The sequence below is a fragment of the Fundulus heteroclitus genome, chromosome 6 (assembly GCF_011125445.2).
Source record: "Fundulus heteroclitus isolate FHET01 chromosome 6, MU-UCD_Fhet_4.1, whole genome shotgun sequence".
Lineage (NCBI taxonomy): Eukaryota > Metazoa > Chordata > Actinopteri > Cyprinodontiformes > Fundulidae > Fundulus > Fundulus heteroclitus.
In genome coordinates, this window is record NC_046366.1 from 17914632 (window position 1) to 17933805 (window position 19174).

The following is a 19174-nucleotide window of genomic DNA, read 5'->3' on the forward strand; positions in this document are numbered from 1 at the left end:
TTATACAAGTTATTCAAATGTCACCCAAACTTCATCCCTGTAAAAAGGAAATGCATGAAGTTCTCTAGGTTGATAGATCAATTTGGCATGGAGAGAGACAAAAATCTCTTGATTTCACTGAAGTCCTAATGACTAATTGACTAAGGTGGCCCACCACAGTGTTCACAGTACATTTCTGATCGACAGTGCTATCAGCCACTGACAGACGTTTTAAATTACATACTACATCAAGCAGAGCATTTGGAGAGCGAACAGGTTAATGGAACTAATGTCTCAATCCATTACTAACCCCCATAACCAAAGCACTATAGGGGGAGGGAGGGGAGATGCCTGCAGCTGTATGAAATATAATTTGCGCAAACAATCAAAAGGTGAGTTTCTCCGAGTGACTTCCTGTCCCTTTTTCCCCCCACTTCTGACAAATGTAGGACCTTCAAGGGAAGTGGTGCCGCATGAAGTACAGCACCTGATTTCAGATCACAAAATGACCCTGCTGTAAAGAGCAAAAGCGGAAATTCGGTGTCTGGATTGAAAATGTATGACTGTTATTTTCATTGCTACCTTTTTGACCAAAGTTCAAATAAATCAACAGAGGTCTGTACGAGACCCTCATGGTATAACTTCTTAAAGATTTTGATGGAGTTTTTTTTTGGAGCAATCCAATTTCTAATACCTTGATATTTGTTGATGCATATGCCTAGACCGAGGCAATTAATCTAATTAGAAAGAGTTGTGTGATTAATCCTTGCTTGTTTCTCAACACTCACAGTTACCTTGAGATTCCAAGCAACAGTCTCCTCTAGGTCCATTTTCTTGTTGAAATTTAGATTAGCCACTTCACCTAATATGCATGTTGTTTTTTTTTCAAACCCAAATTGGCAATTCTTTTATTTTTTCACAGCCTGAGGTATATGCTTTTTCAAAATGGGGCTTTACAGGACCAAAATATGCACTCCTACTCATATCCAGCCTCAGTTACACAACAGCCTCAGATATGTTTTTTTCCCTCATTTTGGTAAAGGCTGTACATTTTAATAAGCAGCCCATTTGAGTGCAAATGGAAGTTGGCCCTGACAAATAAATGAACTTCAGTAACAAAAAACACAGGCAAGCGCACAATTTTTTCAAAATTAGTCCCCTTTACATCATTATCTAGTTTTTCTTGCCGCAAATAAACACTTCAAAAGAGTCTAAAAGCTCTTTTGAATTATTACTAGAGAGTGGCTGAAGGAGTTAGTAATTCTCATTTTCTACTCTCCAAATGTAAGTATTAAAAGAAACAAAAAAAAAAAAAACATGCAATATGTGAGGTACATTAACTTAAAAGGAAGGGAAAACTATAGAACCGATGTTGAGGTTACAACCATATGTAAAAAGTGGCGTCAACACTATAGACCCATTTATGTTAGAAGCTGTTACTTTCTATCTAGTCCTCATTCCCGTCGTGATGAGACAGTGATCCTGTGTACAAACACAGAACCACTTTCCTTTCCCAGTTCATCAGCCAGAGATAACTTTCTCCAGAGTCAATAAAAAATGGTTTTAGTTGCAACCCATAAGGGACCGGGTATGATTATGAAAACAAAAGACGGAGCGGGAAAAATACCATCATAGTATGTTGATCCGCTATAAATGCATGCCTCCCACCGGGATTTAGAGGCTGGGAGCTCTGGGGGAGGACAGAGCTGAAATAACATGCTGCTCAATCTTGTCCGTCTACGGCTGTGTTTCGCCGCAGTCCACAGCGCGTTCTTCACATACTTTTGTTTTGTTCAAATGTATGTGAACAAAACAAGGGCTGGTAGGGAAGCCCATTAGCTTCCCTACCAGCCCAAGTCATTGTACAGCTACACCTCAAAAACCAACATTTATCTTAATAGCCGTGTTTAAAACATTCATTTCAAGCAAGATAATCATTAATTATAAAAGATTCACTATAAGTTTTGAGAGGTTAAAGCCTAAAAGGGATTTTTTTTTTTTTTTACGATCGTACTTAAAGATCAAATATATCCTGGGGCTCTGGGGGATCACAGGCTCAAGGGTGTTAAGTTTAGTAGTTTAGTATCTTAAAGGGCTGTTGTATGAAACTGTATCACCAATAGGAACCCAAAAATCTCTTGACTGTCTTCTCAGAGGAACCATTTCTATAAAAAGGAAGGTTTGCTAAAAAAAAACACACATTTATACAACTAAAATAAACTGCATTATTGTAAAATCTGGCCAACAGTGACTGTAACTACGCCACTTTTGCCGGCCAAATTCACCAAACATCGCAACAGTCACAATTGCTGTCTTTAAATGTGCATTGTAATGTGTTGAGTGCAATCACAACAGAAGGTGAAAAGATATTTACAGAATGAGCTTTAAAAAGGCAATAAAAAGAGTGGACAGACGTAAATCGCCTGAAGGCAGCATTTGTACCACAGAGGCCAACACAAGCAGCAGATATTTACCTCCAAATTTAGCTAACTGCTGTTTTGTAGGCAAGGAAATACAGAATGGGCAATGTTAAGTATTTAATTTAAATTAACCCTGACATACGTTTGATTTTCTGATGTTGCTCTGTTAGTCATTTATTTGGATGGAGCCAACAGTTGATCAGTGGAAACTGATTTGCAAGGTTTGCAGAAGATTGGTGGATATTAAAGTTTTAAATGTTCAAAGATTGTGTTTGTATCTTGGTTGATTTTCAAAGCGGGGTGGGAAAGTTCGGCTCAAGGGGACCAACGTGAATTTTTCTTTGTCAAAATGTTGAGACATTTTAGAGGCTCACTCAGGCTGAGAAACAGCAAGTGAGAGCAATGCTTAAAGGGTGTTAACATGAAAGCTTTACTAAGAAAAGCTTTTCTGTTTTAACATTTTTTCTGAGGTTTCAGCCTCGGCCATGGAACATGCTGGATTTGAAAAAAAAACAATATATCTTTTTGAAAATCTGACTAGAGGAACATTGTTGTACATGCTTAGATTATTTGCAAGAGGACTGATCACATCTTATCATAAACGTCACAGGGCTCCAAGCCAAGGACTGATCAAACATAAAAAGGACTCAAGAAAAAAAAAATTATGAACTAAAGTTAACCAAAGTTCATGTAATATGAAAACGAATAGGGGATCTAACTTAAGTGACCTGTACTTTGTACATTAGACAAGTTGGTCTTTCATTTCCTGTCTTCTTCCCCCCCCCAGTGTTGGCTAGTTATGCCTATTCTTCATGGTCAGTCAATTTTTCTGCGTTTTGCTTCATCTTCACCAGACAATGTTAAAAGTGATTTGAGCTATAACCATCCAGCCAGTTATAGGTTTATACTTGCTTTTAAAAGATACTGCTACTAAAGCTGGATGTTCATGAATGTATGCCTTCTGGGTCAACAATATTCAAGTATGAGACGACTCTAGTGCAGCTTCACCCTCGATACACTGTGGCAGAAGACAAAAAAAAAAGGAATTTTTTAAAAAGTTCAATCATATTCAGTCACTTCTAAGCAGAAAAAAAAGAGGATATGCCCCAACAAAAAAAACAGGAAATATTTGAAAGTACTTGTTGACCGAGACACTTGCTCTCACTTCCTAAATGCGTCTCATCAGTCCCCAACCCCACTGTTATAAATGCTCAAATACCGCAGCTCTGTCAAAAGCAAAAACATGCTGTACAAATTGAATTACTATGCGAGTTTTAAAGGTGTGTTGGAGCATTCCTTAGAAAATATTAATGTGAATGAAAATCCATCTTAAGACGTACATTGATCCTTCTGGCACTCTGTAAATTATACACTGATCTCTCCCCAAAAGCATTTATGATTAAATGCAACTCCATCTGTACAGTTTGTGCTCCCAGAAAGCTGGTCAAACACAGCTGAAAAGTCATTACTTAAATGAAGAAGAAATGTCGAAATCAAAGTCACCCCCTGGGTTTGATTCAAAAAGTCTAGTTCCTTAATAAGCGCCATTCATTTTCCTCCAGGGCCTGGCTCTCTCTATCACCAGCGACAGGCGTGAAAGGTCAATAACCTTGGCTCATAGCCTCATATGGTTAGCAATGCCATGAATTACTGGTTGAGGCCGTTATTCCAAAGTCTTCAAGTCGACTGAAGGAAGCTGATCGTCTCCAAAAGGTCACAGTGCTTAGATCACTCAGTGCAAAATTTTTGAGCTGACATAGGGCCTACACAAGATTGAAAGTGTTGTTATTGGGAATAGCAGACTCAATGTGCGTGTGTGTGTGTGTTTGCGTGTGCGTGTGTGTGGTAAGCAGCAACAAATTATGGTTAAAAAGCAGCGAACGGTGTAATCAAATGAAATACAAAGATCAGCTGCGGCACATTGGTATTTCAAATCGGATAAACAGTAATTTGATAGAGCATTGCATTAGAGTAAAAATGAATAAACCAAAGATTTGGATTGGGAAAATGTTAGATCGTCTTCTTATCTTACAAACAGTGCAGGTAACCAGAAAATGTAATGCAAAGACAAAAACAACCAAACAATACTCTTTCACACGAGCAAAATATACATGCTTTTAGTCAAATCTTGTTGATTGAATGGTTTTATCAGACCAATTTATTAGATTTTGATCAGGGCTTTTGATAAAATCCTCAGACCCAAAAACAAATAAAAAAAAAGGATTCCATAAACCTTACATGCTTAATAATTTCTTTGAAATCTTAATTGCCAATTCATATGTTTTACTGATTTAAAATAATATTATACAAATTTAAAGTAAAAAAAAAAAAGTGCCACAACTTCCTTGATAGAGGGAGTATTAATGAGTTTTATCTGTAGACTATAAAAAAAAAAAAAGTATTAGTCAGCACAATTTTTGCATTGTCACAAAAGTCATGGACTACTTGGATGAATCATTTGGTAGGGTATTATATTATAAGGATCATACATAGGATCATATAAGGATACATAAACACTAGAAATCCAAGTACTGCATTTGGCCAGTTGGATGGATTTTTATTGTCCCTGATGCACAAACTTGAAATAATAATTTCTACGCTGAAGAACCAAGTAGAAGAGCTAGAATAACATGGGTTAGTTTGAAACTAACAGACAAGAAAGGAGTTCCAAGATTTTCACTATTAATTCATCAAAGCATGTGTCCCCAACCTTCATCTTATTTTAATCAAACTTTAAAAAGTGCATCAAAGTGCATGCCTGTTGGTTGATATTCCTATGCACAGAAAATAGAGGTTATCAGTTCTGATATATTCAGTGAACAAGATGATAGAAAAAAAGCTACATCTAAAAGCTTCACATTTTTTGGATATTTTAGCTCCCAATCATCGATCTGGCCGATTGACTGGAGCAGCTCTAATAAGGCGGAGAGTAAAAATGAACGAACGAAAATTATGGAATGGGAAACCAGTAAATTTCCATATGTGGCAAACAGCAAAAGCATTCAAATGATGTACTGCACAGACAAATGGTAACAAAAAGAAAATGTATTCTTTCACTCAAACAAATTCACTTCGAGATAGATTTAAATAAATTGTCATTGCTTCAATAGTTTTGATAGATTCCTGATAACTTAAAAAAAAAAGTTTGAGATTATCAAAAGCACAAAGTTTTTATTCAAGCCTTAAGCTAGGTTTACATAAAATGTTATTCGTAATTGACTGTGCTTCCTTCGCAAGGCCAATGTTTTCCAATCAATTCAAAAGGTTTTAACTTATGGTAGGGAGAAATTATCAATCCATTTGCAGTCTAATGCAACAAATCACTTTTTTATGGTCCCTCTTATTTTGTAAAAATATCAAAACCAGAATTTTTTTTTTTAAAAGCTGAGTTTATGAAAAACTCAGGAGTTCAGTATTAGTCAATTGAATTTCCAAAATCTTAGTGATTCATCCCCAGAAAAATAGAACCACTTGATTTGATCTGCAACCCTGTTTATTGTGCTGAAAGCATAAGGCAGAAAGTCGTTTACAAGAGGAACTCCAATCAAGCAAACATTATGCCATCTGCCCTTCATTTATCCACCTCACTCATTGATGTTTTGGTGCTTGAAATAAAAAATGTTTTTATTTTCATTTTTTCCTTCTTTTTTTAGAAGTCAGCAGATCCTCAGTTTATAGCAGTCAGATCTTTAGACTCCCCTCCAACCACTGCCCTGCTTTGCAAGTGGTGCTACAGGAAATAAATTGGAGATTTGCAGCACGACCTTTAATGCCTCAGTAAATATTGACGGAGGAAGAGAAAACATAAACCCAGACAATACTGAACATAAAGCCGTATGTAGCTCACTCCCATAAAGTGTGGAGGAAAATGGAGAACAGAAACTGCTGTAGGTCAACCATATCTGGTGATGGTATACCACACCGTCAGCACAGCCCGGCAACCATCACTCCCTTGAGATAAGCAATCAGGAGGGTTACAAAAGCTTTTTTGATGAGCCATCAGTTTGGAAGGGCCACAATAAATCACTGTTCCTGGCCACCAATCCACATAAAGGCTAAACTTAAAGATTAGTTTACTATTTTTGCTGCATTTGACAGAGCCGATAAACATACTGACTGATAAAATGGAAAAAAAGATTGAGATTATCAGGTACTGTGAAAAAGTTCTTCAGATCTTTCTTGGCAGAGCAGGACTACTTTGTGCTCTTTGACAATTAGAAATTTGAGAAAACTGGGATCGAATGTGGAGTACCTCAAGGCTCCTTTCTTGTAATACTTCATAATTTGAGCAGAAGGCATATAGATACTGAATAAAATTAGTCCAACATCTCTCATCATACACATGCTTATGACAAAGTAAATATGTTCCCAACACATAACCATGGTCCATTGCCATCAAACTGTGTTCTAAATATCCCTAGTACCCAAAATAAATTGTGTAGAAACTAACGGTGTTACATCGACTCATTGTTTATTTGACAGTTAGCTAACAGGAAATAGGATTGAGAGAGAGGGAGATGATACGTAGCAAAGGTCCAAGGGCGGGACTCGAACCCACGATGGCCACGTCAAGGACTGAGGCCTTCGAATGAGGTTAGCGCGCTCTACCCTTGTGCCACCGCTGCATCCTACACGATGTTCATTTGTTAATAAAGCCCATTACATGTTACCATCTTAAAAAAAAAAAAACATTGCTGGAAATAGTTTCCTGTCAAATCAGGAAACAGAAAAATGGGTTAGATTATTCCAACCAAAAAGAAAAAAGAAATTAAAAATAAATATCAGGCAAATGTAGCTTATCCAAAATGCTATGATGGCTTCCTGTTCGGTGAAGAACAGATTTTAAAATCTTCTTTCTAGGCTCATCAGGTGAGAGATATTATCACTCAATGGTCCCAGGACTGGAACTAAACAACTTGGGCAGTGTCTAGTTTAGGAAAAAAAAAACAAAAAAAAAAAAAACATTGAATTACATTTTGTTGTATGGATGCTATTTTACAAATAAACTTGCCTCGTCTATTACTATTGAAAACCACAAGTTCTTCAAAACCTCAGGCAGCCATGCATCAAAAGTATTACCCACACAAGTAAAACTGAACATCACACGCATGACTGAAGCCACGAAGCAACCAAGGTCACTGCAGGAAACAATTCAGTTGGGGGGGCGGTAAGGAAAATGCTACAGTGTTGTCCTTGAATTACCCAATTACAGCACATCAATCTTTGTATAGGGCCGTGGGTTTTTCACCCAAGTGAAAAACAGAGAAAGGGACAATAAGGAAGTAAGTAGAAGAGGTGATATAAGACTAAATTATAGGGGAAATATCAAGAATGACTAAAGATTAGTGACATCAGAGGCTCCTGTCCAGAAGAAGAAGAAGAAGAAAATCAAAAACGTTGCACCATCGAAATTGAAGCCTGTGCTGGAACACAATAGTTGGCGAGGCCTGCAGGAGGTAGACGTCTCTACCCAGGCAGGATGTTGGCCTTTGTGAACACGGTTTACAGTATTTGGGTCAATTAACACGTCCCGGCGTCAAATTTTCTCTTTTATAGTCAGGCGAATAATGCCGCTCAAATTTATGCAGACTTCTGAACGCAGCACGCCGTTTAGAAAAGAAACGTGACTGTGTTTGTCACTTGCATACAGAAAAAGGTTAAACACACAAGGCCGGTGCTGTCTCCATTTTCTCCATTGGCACAGAAGCCCTCATTAATATGTTCATTGGAGTATTAGCTTGTCTGACACGGCACACAAAGACACTGTTGTCTGCCCGCTGGCCGCCGTTCACGGCTACACGGAACAGGTACCGCGGTTGAACCTACATCTGTTGGGCTGAAGAATGCCTTGCTTGTCTACTCAAAAGCAACTAAATGCACTGTCACATGAACAAAACATGTTAATGTAAGAGAAAGCGGTGGGGAGGAGGAGGGTGGGGGGTGGTTGCTTTTTAAAGTGGCTGCCAATTTTACACTTGAGGATGCATCTCTCTTCACACTTATGTGGCTTAGCATAAATGAGCAAAACAAGCACCGCTAAGAGAGAAAACCGTGGGCAAAAATCGAACGGCGTTAAGTTACTGCGCCACAAACGGTAAGGAAAACACAACGAGCGCGGCTTGTTTAGTAGGGACAAAACTCTGCGAGGGAGAAGAGGAGACGTTTTCTTTACAAGTCAAAAGGGGGCGACTGCCCCTACAAAACCAAAAACGGCACTGGAGTCCCCAAATCCGTCCTGAAAAGGGTAAATAGTTCACTCCATAGTGCTGATGTCTGATTGTCTACCAGGCGCAAGATGACATTTTTCTTTCCCAGGTCGGCTCTCGCATAAAATAACCCTCTCCTAGTTACATGGAGGCACATGTAGAAAGTTAGGTCAACGCGGCTATTTATATGCGACCTCATTATATAGTCGGGTCATGTTATGCACTCCATGTGTGATCTTTAAATTTAAATAAAAGCAAGACAAAAAGAAAAGGGGAAAAAAAATAAAAAATCACGATCAAGTATGACTGGACGATTCTTGTTTAAGCACAAGTTGAAACATGGAGAGATCAAGTGACAAGAATAAATAGCATCCCATCAGTTTTTCCCAGTAAAAGCAAACATTTCACTTTTGAAATCTCTACAGAAGAGCATCATAGATGGGGGGGGGGGGGCAAGGTGGGACTAGGATACAAACAAACTCTAAACTCCTTTATAAATGGAACAATGACAATAAAAGATCTGCTCCTCCAACAAGGCTGGTAGACTTTAGCAATATTATCACAGTAAGGAGAATACACCTTAATTTGTCTTTACAGTCAAGATTTAACATACCGTAATAAATCTATAATCATTGCAAATTATTCCTGTTGAGGCTTGACCAGTTCCTATATTAGTGCATGTTATGGTAATTAAATTTGGAAGCGTCCCCAATGCCACAATAAGCCCTGAAAATACTCAGTTTTTTACTGCAGATACATTAGGTGTTTTGTTTAAATTTTTCTACATTTTATTCCTGTTTTACTTGCCTTTATTCTGTTTTTACTTTCCAATGTTTTAATCATGTAAAACACTTGACGTTGTCCTTGTACTGAAATGTGCTATACAAATAAATGTGCCTTTAGAAATCTCTTAGTTCTGAAAAAAAAAAAAAAAAAAACATAGTTCTGTATAAACTCAACTGAAGGAAGACAAGGAATAGATTAGAAGGCTAATACAAAATGGGGTTGAATGATATCAGGAAAACGTGCCTCTGTGACGCCATCAATATTAAATGATGCCGTCACAATGAGATATTAATTATGATTAACCCACATTTTCCTGACCCGCCCAAGCACAATGTCCCTGCCGTTTTTTTTTTTGTGAGTTTAGCATCTCAACCACTGAAAACATAAATTAGGTATGGGCATCGAGGACGGTGAACAATCTATGCAAAATATTCTCACACAGAATTTGCATTTGCGGCCCGTAAAAATATATACACTGCATCCACGCAGCCACTTATAATTCTTATTTACTATAATGTTGCATACGGTAATGTTGAGATGACAGACGCGGTTCCATTTTGTGCAGTTTTAGTACAAAGCAACACCATTAGGCCAGTTCCTTGCGTTTGACATAATATGTAAATGTTTGCAATTTTACATTAACAGCAAACAGGCTTAAATCCATGTATCAGCCATCCGTGTATTAGCAGGCTAGGCTAGCATTAGCACTAGCTGCCTGGGCAGACCAGGGTGCTTAATAAATAAACAAAGTAACAAAGCTTCGAGGCAGATCATTTTGCGTCCATGAATTTTATGATTCGAGGTCCTCGAATAATTTGATGAGTCGTGAGAGCCCTACTGGATAGGTGTCGAAATATTTTGAGAAAGAACTGAGCTAAAGTCCGGTTGCCACCGATTTCAGCCCGTTTGCTGTTGTGATGACCCGGATAACTAAGAATTTGCAAAGGAATTTTACATTAAAGACAGTGGACCACAGCTTGTCTACATATAATGAAAAACATGGTCAGCTATTATCATTCACCTTACATTACAGCACAGTTCAAACCCAAGGCCTTACAGTAAAAAGTTCTACCCATGTATAGTTACACGTTATACTGTAAGCCATTAGCAATGTTTGTTTTCTGCACTTTTTTTTTACTAAAGACAATATTTAGGGCCACAAAAATAATAGTTTAGGTCTGTATTACTCAAAAGCAGCAGCAGGAAATCTGGATGTGCATGCTGTGGACGACTGCATCGATTTTTCTGTTAGTCTTGTTAAACTGGAACAAAGAACATGACTTATCAACTGCTGTGCTCCGCTGAGCAAGATCCCAGAGGAGTATTTTAATATTTGGTCGACTGTCATCACATCAGGGCACACCAATGAGCTACTTCCTTCCTTTCTTCAAAATAAGAGTCTGTAGAGCACACATTCTTACTTCACGCCTTACCAGCCTTAATCCCATGCCGAGAGGAACTGTCGAGACATCAAGCCTTCATTTTGATAAGAAACATTATGCAATTTTAATATCGCGAGGTCTCTATACACCCCAGTCACCTATTATGTTGCATGATCTGACAAGTGATTTTCAGGTCGTTCCTGAATATTTGTCCGCAGCGTCGAGAGCTCTCTGAACAGAGCAAGCTAATTATATGCCAAGGACAAATGCCCAACGCATAACCTCTCAGGCACAAGAGAGGGACACCTAAACTGCGGTGCGATGTCAGCAGCATATGGTCAGGCGCCGGTGGCAAAGGCCGCGGCCGGTGGCTGATAAGAGCGATATGAGCAGAACTGATGACAAGCTGTGATGCCGATATCCGCCCTCAACAAAATACTTTATTGACAGTTGGGCATTTCACAAATACTTTCTGCCTCCAAATAAGGAGAGATTACAGGGAGCTAAAGGTCAGACAATTACAGTACGCTGTATGAGCTGCTGTACAGTGTCGCAAGGAATTCACAGTTTAGCCCAAGATCAGTGCATTCATCATGCATAAGTATTTCATTTTCCATTCAGTCTTTTATATGACAAAGCGACGCCGAGGACCCAAAAAAAGATTTCGACCACTGACGCATCTCCGCTTCCTTGTTATACTGTGGGCGACCTACAAAAGGTTACTTTCCCAATCCGCACAGTGCCAAGATTCAATCTGTCATCACAATATGCGCTAGTTATCCAGGCCAATGTGCTCCGAAGGAAAGAAAAGAGGCAGTGTGACAGCGAGATGAAATTAAATTTATGTAATCTGGTTACAGTAAAATATAAAACAAATTCTACCCCACCGTGACAGTGATGCCTTAGCTGGGAATTGGAGCACAGCCTTCATTACAACATATTGATCTGTGCAAACAAAGACCCTGGATTCATTGATCCCCCTTCAGGAAAAAAAAAAAAAGGAAGAGAGGGGGGATGGGGGCACTGGGCTCCTCTTGGAAACAAACTTACACTCAAACTGCTGCCTAAGCTTAAAAACCCCCCACAAGAGGTGGAATACGGTGTCTCATAAAAAGCAGGAAATAAGAACGACCACAGGGGTTGCTCATAATGTCCCATCGTGACAAAGGAAATACGTGAGACATGCAGCAGCTGCAGGAGCCTCGCCGTGATTCACGTCGCCCTTAAACCTTTCTCCTGTGTGGCACCAGTGATCCAAAGCATGCCAAGGATATCCTCCAGAAAGGAATTTGAACATTACAAAAGGTCATCTTGCATTCAAAATATTCAACACTGCTGCACAGCTTAAAAAAAAATAAATAAGAACCCTTCACACATTTGAAAAGCAAGGCTGAATGTTCTTTCTCCCCCCCTCATGGTAGGCCTCATCTTTCTGTAGGTGATATATGGTCGAACCTGTAGGTCACGATAACTTTGGGTAACTTAAGGTCATGCTTATGTGGCCTCCCTGTTGATGTGTCAGGACCTCTGTTGCTAGTCTCTCACTCATCAACCATTCACCAGGAAAATAATCCCGCCTGCTTTAACGCGAAACCAAGATCGGGAGGTGGGGGGGTTGGTGAGCGTGTTGCAGGGTACTTGTCCCAGTTTACAAGACTGGGTCAAGCAGGGTCACGTCTCACCAAATGCTGGGCCTCTTATAAAAAAAAAAAAAAAAAAAAAAACATGTGAGTAGGCCTCAGCTTAGGTCAGGATCACAGCATTCTTAACAGAGCAGAACAAACTGGAGAAGCAAAAAAAAAAAAAAGAGGAAGAAATTAAAATATGCTCACTTCAAAAGGCATAAATATGAATCGCCAATATTTGCCGTGCAAACGGAGTGCATTTAGATTGTGGGAAAGGTTTACATAACAAAAACTACTCCTGATAAGTCCAAATCGCCTGATACGTTAACCTTTACATATCCCCCCCGTTGATGTTCGCACTGCTGACGTTGACACAAATGGTTTCCATAACATTATTAAACTAGTCGACTGTAAACCTCCCCCTAGCACCACCTCAAACCGCACTCATTTGTGGAGCCACATAGCTGGACCCTCTTGCCGCTGTCACATTTAAAGCACTTGAACCGAGGCCAAAGCTGACTACGAGCGTTCTTCCGTCATGGCCGGGGCTCGCATAATTGTCGGGAAAATAAGTAAAAGCCAGGTTCTGGGGGTGTGTGGAGGAAAGGGAAGGGGAGAAAAAAAAAAATGAAAGCAGAAATAGAAGATTGGGGGTAGAGATGGCAGAACGGCGGAATAAGAGGGCGTATTAGGCTCAATTAAGCTTTCGGGCTTTCATTAACCTAGATTTAGGGAGGGGGAAACCCCCGCTGAATAATGTGCCGAATCTGACTCGCTCCGCTTCTCTGCTTTGTGAGCTTTATCAAGACGGAAAAAAAAAAAAAAAAAAAGGCACAATGTGTGTCAGCTCTCAAAAGCCACCAAGAATTTCATTAGACACCCAGGGGCAACCCACCCGCAGCTCCAGCATACCTTAAATTAAATGAAATCTAGTAAAACAAGTCACTTTAATCAAACAGCTAAACTTGATATGAGGAGCGACTGTGCTGCTGGTGTGTGAAAGGTTTAGCTTCCTTCCTGCTTGTAGCTACAAATAACCGTTTGGTTAGATCTCATCACTCACTAGGCGAGTAGTTGGACAGAAACTAGAAACCCCCCGCCCCCCTTTTATCATAAAGGAGAAGATTCTTCCCAGTTGCTACCAGGTTGTGCCATCAACAGCACTCCTCAGTGTGGCAGCTGTTGCTGCGGGAGCATTAGTAAGGACAGCGATATTGATTAGAACAATGCATTTTCTACATCCTGATGACAAATGTTTACTGTTATGAGGCTGCCAGAGAGCAAGACTTTGAGCAGACAACAGAAAGGCTGAATGGAGCACAGCAAAGGTGTTTTTTTTTTTTTTTTGTTTTTCATCTGAGCTTTCAACCAGGCCATCATGGAACATGCTGGATTTGGAAAGGGTGACATCGTTTTGCAAATCTTTACAGACTATGTTAGCTTTGCTAATATAAAAGATGCTAATTAGGGCTGTCACAATTCATCGAATGAGTCGAGGACCTCGATTCATAAAATTCAACGAGGCACAATGATCTGCCCTCGGAGCTTTTCTTTTCTTTTGTTTATTCATTCAGCGCGCTGGGTTCCAGCCAGCCGGCTAACGCTAATGATAGCCTAGCCTGCTAATACATGAATGCCAAGTGTAGTTATCCGCTATGGGGACAGACAGCAACGGGCAAAAAGCAGCGCAGAGAAAGAGACCTAAAGTTTTAAAAGGTGTAGGAACACTTTAAATTTTCCAGAAAAAAAAAAATGTACAGCGAGCTGTCTGGTATCAACTGAGCTGCTAGTTGCCGATGATTAGCGCTTCTGCTCGCTGCTCAGACCCCACCTTTCCTCTCCCCGTTTTGATTGGTCAAAACCCGTTTTGATTGGTCAGCACGGCGGCCAATCACGTAACGGCCATACCATTATGTGAAAACAAGAGAGGGGTGCAGTGACTGCATCTGTGAGTAGAGGAACATCTATTAATAATGGCACAGTATTTTTCCTTTTTCTTCTGCTGTACAGAAGGAAAAAAAAATTATATTAATTAATCTTGTGTTTAAGTCTGTTGTCTACGCCTACCTGTTTTTGCCACTGTCACACCCACGTTTCCTTAGTGTGGGACAGTAAAGATATTCTGTTGTGTTAAAGATATTCGGTTGTGTTAAACAGGTAAGAATGGTTTGGTGGAAAAAAGATGGTATTTATCATTCCTGAATTTTAATGAGCCGTTTACCTTCTTGGTGAATGTATAATTAGTTTTATTTTACATTTGTACACCAAAGAGTAAAATGACTAAAAGAGTTTAACTTTTAATAGTACACTAAAAGGGTTCTGTTTTATATGAATAGGCAAGACAAATGTATTTCTATAGCACATTTCAGTACAAGGACAACGCAAAGTGCTTTATATGATTAAAACATAGGAAAAACAAAAGCAGAACAAAAGCAAGTTGGAATAAAGTGTAGAAAATAAGAAACAAAATAAAAACATGGGAAAATGGAAACTAGAAGCAAATAATTATTTTAAAAACAGTTGGACTACAAACTTAAACTAACGATATTTTAGTTAACTGTTTAACTAGACCAGTCAAAGGCAACCCTAAACAAGTGTGTTTTTAATATTGATTTAAAAAGAACTTACCCTCCAACCTTAGTGGTCTGGAGGGTTGATACACTGATAACAATAGAATTGTGCTTTTTAATCTAAAAGAAAAATCCAGAATGCAACTTAAACTTTATGGAGTTTTTGTTTGACCATTTTCACTACAGTAGCAGCTGACATATTGATGTTGAGTCAACCAGAAAGGGTTGAGCTTTTAACATTTTGATCCTAGAACCTTTTAGCTGCAGATGTTTCCTTGGTATTCAAAAAAATAACTGAATTACTTGCATTTTCTTTCATTTATTTATATTATTCATAAAATAAGCTGAAGTAATTAAATAAAAAAATCTGCAGAATGTGTTCATTTTTATCTGATTACTCGATTAATAATTGAATAATTGATTACTAAAATAATCGTTTATGACAGCCCTAATGCTAATGCCAGTTAAACAACCTTGCACCGTCTCCCCTGCTTCAGGTGGTTTTGCACCTCCACACAATGCTCTGAACCACTCTATTAGCTCAATGAAGGAACATTTTTGTAACAGATTAACGGTACTATTTGGGTTTTACCTGTTCTAAAAAGTTAGTCTATTGAGAAGAAGAAGAAAAAAAAACCAACAACAGTAGGGCCCCTATACAGCCAGCCAAAAGTAAAAGTTTAGTTTCCAGCCACCAGAATGTGATTACCTCTGCTAACTGCCTGCCCACAATTACCATTATCTAATCTACAGGATGTCTTCAATTTAGCACATACAATGTCTGCCGTTTACATGCTAACTGCGACCATTTCCAGGCCTTACAGGCCACAGGATGTGTATTCCCTTAATCAGCAAGCACAAAAAAAAAAAAAAGAAAGACTACTGCAAATAGATGGAGGAAAGTATTTTAACCGTTTAACTCCCACCACATCTAGTGTACATATGGGATCAAATGCAACGTAATGTGAGCTGGAATCATGTTACCGACGTCTCACACAGCCTTGGGATAGAGTTACGCAGACACGCAGGCGGATCCTATTTCAAAAAAAAAAAAAAAAAGCCAACTGAACCAGCAGGCAATTGATGGCGACTCATCAATAACCCGAGGAGACGTGTATGCCCGCTGAAATTAGCTGAAAGTCTTATTTATAGCGCGATAAAAGCTCAATGTTTAACTATATTTAGTCTTGCGGAGAATGTTTAACGTTCGAGCTGACTCATCAATTACTATTCAAGGAAACGGCAGGGCTAATGAAAAGCTGACCGAATGCCGCTAAAGCAGCAACGTCTTTAAAAGCCTCCAGCAACTGGTCAAAAGCAACACCCGAAAAACAACACGCTGGAAACAAAGTGGGGGAACTTTGGGAATACCGCGCACGCTGGTGGGGGGGGGCTTTGTCTTTTTTAAAAACATGCCACAGGAGATCCTCATTAGAGAAAGGGAGTTTCATTAACATCAACCCACGCTGCTGTGCCCTGCTGCATTACAATGACACAGGAGTACCCCCTCACTGTCAAGGAAATCTCCCCACAGCAACATCTCACTGGGGGGAGGGGGAGGGGGGGAGGAAGAGAAAAGGCAGAAAGGGATGGGGGGTGGGGGGGGGCAAACAAAAGAGAACCTGATTACCACTGGTCACGGCTCATCCACGAGCCAACACAGGGAAATCCATCACCTGCAGGATCAAATGCAAACTCGTGCACTAGGTAGAGCTCAGTGAAAGCAGTATCCGCCCATTCAGGCTCCTCTCTCCTTTATTCTCTAGTCGCCGCCACATCCCCCCTTTGCCTCTCCCTCCACCCCTCTGACTCACAATGACGGCGGCGTGCAAGTTTTAGGCTCACACTGTGAAAGCCCGACACATGTGAGGAATGCTTTCTGGTCCCAATGACCTCAAGGCTCCAACCCCTCCGACGGCACACTGGTGATATTTCCCCCCCCACCTCCCCTTGTTTATTACCGTCTGCAGACCTGCGCAGCATTTTACGCAGCCGCATCCCTGTGTGGAAAATATCAGACGAAGAGGTAGGAGGTCATATCTGCTTCCTCGTGTTGCATTTATCCAACTGCGTATGCAGTTTAGTCACTTTCATGTGTAAAGACAGAAATAAAAAGAAAATTGTTTTGCTGTTTTGCTAACATATTCCAAACACTATTTCACCGCTAGGCCTAGGGGTGTAAAATGCAGCAGGGCACCCAATGATTTAACTAGACCCTTTAGGCAACAAAAAAAGGGGGGGGTTTTACCATTCCTTTCCTTTTTTTTGTGTTGTGTTTTTTTTTCAAAGTTCTTCAATTAGGATAGGAGAATTGCAAAACAATTTTGCAACCTACTAAAAGTAAACCGGCACGAGGCACTAAATGTTTAATAACTAGATTATTTGCTTGATTAAAATTGCACAAGTATTCAAATCCGCTTTTTTTGTAGTTCATTTTTATTCATTGCAACAAGATGCATCTCACCAAAGCAATCAGGAAAGTTTTCTGCTTTTAATCAAAAGCCGGAGGCTAAAACTCATCTGAAATGCTAACAATGGTGCAAAACAGACAAAAAAGGAAAGAAGTGAGCAACCACAAAGTATCGTCCAACACTTACCAGTCTACATATGTTTCACCCTGCTGTGAGACAAAAGGGAAAGGTGGGTGGGGAGTGGGGGGGGGGGGGGGTGCAAAAAGGGCTGGAGCGTTATGAAGCTTAACCCCGTTCGAGTTGTTTTACAAGGCAAACAACACGACTTGCAGCACCGCACAACTGCACAGAGGCTAATTGTTTAAATATGTCAGCCTCGCTCAGATCCTCCCCCTGACATGTAACACATGGAGCCGGGCACCGTCGACGTGCGTGCCAAGACAAATACACGCTAAAAAAAACAATAAAGTAGAAAAAAAAAAAGACGCAATAGGCATCCGCCGTGAAACAGAGCTAGGAACATTTGATTTCACCACTCACCGTTGAAAAGAGGCCATCCTTTCTCTGTGATATCTGGAACCACGACCGTGTAGAGATCTTCAGAGAAGCCCGGCCTGCATGGCGGTGGGGCACCCCTGGCCTCCGCTGCAATCTGTAAAGTGGGAGAAGAGAGGGGTAAAAAAAAGGGCCTAAAAAGAAGTAGTGAGTCATCAATCAGCCTTCAATAAAAAAAAAAAAAAAAAAAAAGAAAGAAATGCACTCCGTCTCCCAAAACCTCCTGGTCGCATTCTGAACCCTTTGCTGCTTGTACAAAGGCATCTGTTGTTTTTATAGCGGGGGCCGCAATTAGGATAATGAGGCCAAAAGGGTTAAGCATTAGCCAAAGAGCACGGCTAGGCAAGAACAAGCCCCGTTTGTCCCAGAATACGGGGGCCCAGGAACAGGGTAGGGGTCCGCCAGGGCCCTGTGATCAACGCACTACCCCTTGGACAAACACGCATGGCTTTGAAGTACAGGAACGGAGGAATAAAAGCAAACGGTAGCAGCACACAGAGTGGGGAATAAACATCTACGTGCGAACGTCTGAGCAAGCACCAGAAGACCCACTGCATTTTACGTTTCAAAGAGACGGGCAGATAATGACTGATCAATACACTCCTTTTCGCGGTTTTCCCTCTTGCTTTGTTTTCACATTGTCTTTACAGGCTATTTAGAGCTGCAGCTGCAAGTTAAAGCCCAACAAAAACATAAAAAAATTGTCAGACCCAGTGTTTTCTGAAGCAAGAATTCAGCACAAGCTAACAGAGCCTGACTGAAGAACATGCTTTGATGTTTACATAACCTCAGCGTTGGAGGAGCACCGATCAGGCCTTTTCCGGCTGATGCCCCATTTCCGATTTTATTTCCCACACAAACTGCCCATTGTGATATTTTTCCTCCCAGCGACTATAGCGCATTAAAAGGGGAAACATCTTCTGTAGGCTCTAAGCAGCTCTGAATCCAACAGAAAATAAAAAAGGACCCATTCGCGCATTAAAAGTAACCTCCATCCGATAGTCATAAAACTCCAAGAAGTACATCAAGTTGTTCAATATAGGCTAAGCCCAAAAACACTGGCAGATCTCCATTCTGATGCATATAACATACAAGGGGGGTAGAAGACAAGAAAGCAAAACTGTCCAGTATTTGATCAACAGATTAACGGCGATACCAGAAAAAATATTGGTCAACTCTCATCAACTAGCCGGTGCATTAGCCCTGAATTAGATAGTTAAAATGAGTAAAGCCTGTGTAT

General features: G+C 40.1%; 1 protein-coding gene across 1 annotated transcript in view; it reads right to left on the reverse strand.

The window, feature by feature from the left end:
• cdh2 (cadherin 2, type 1, N-cadherin (neuronal)) overlaps positions 1 to 19174 on the reverse strand; it is an 84161-nt gene that overhangs the window by 63617 nt on the left and 1370 nt on the right. The window contains exon 2 of the mRNA XM_012875420.3: positions 17920 to 18031. Within this exon, the coding sequence (XP_012730874.2) occupies positions 17920 to 18031 (112 nt within the window). The remainder of the gene's footprint in view (positions 1 to 17919; positions 18032 to 19174) is intronic.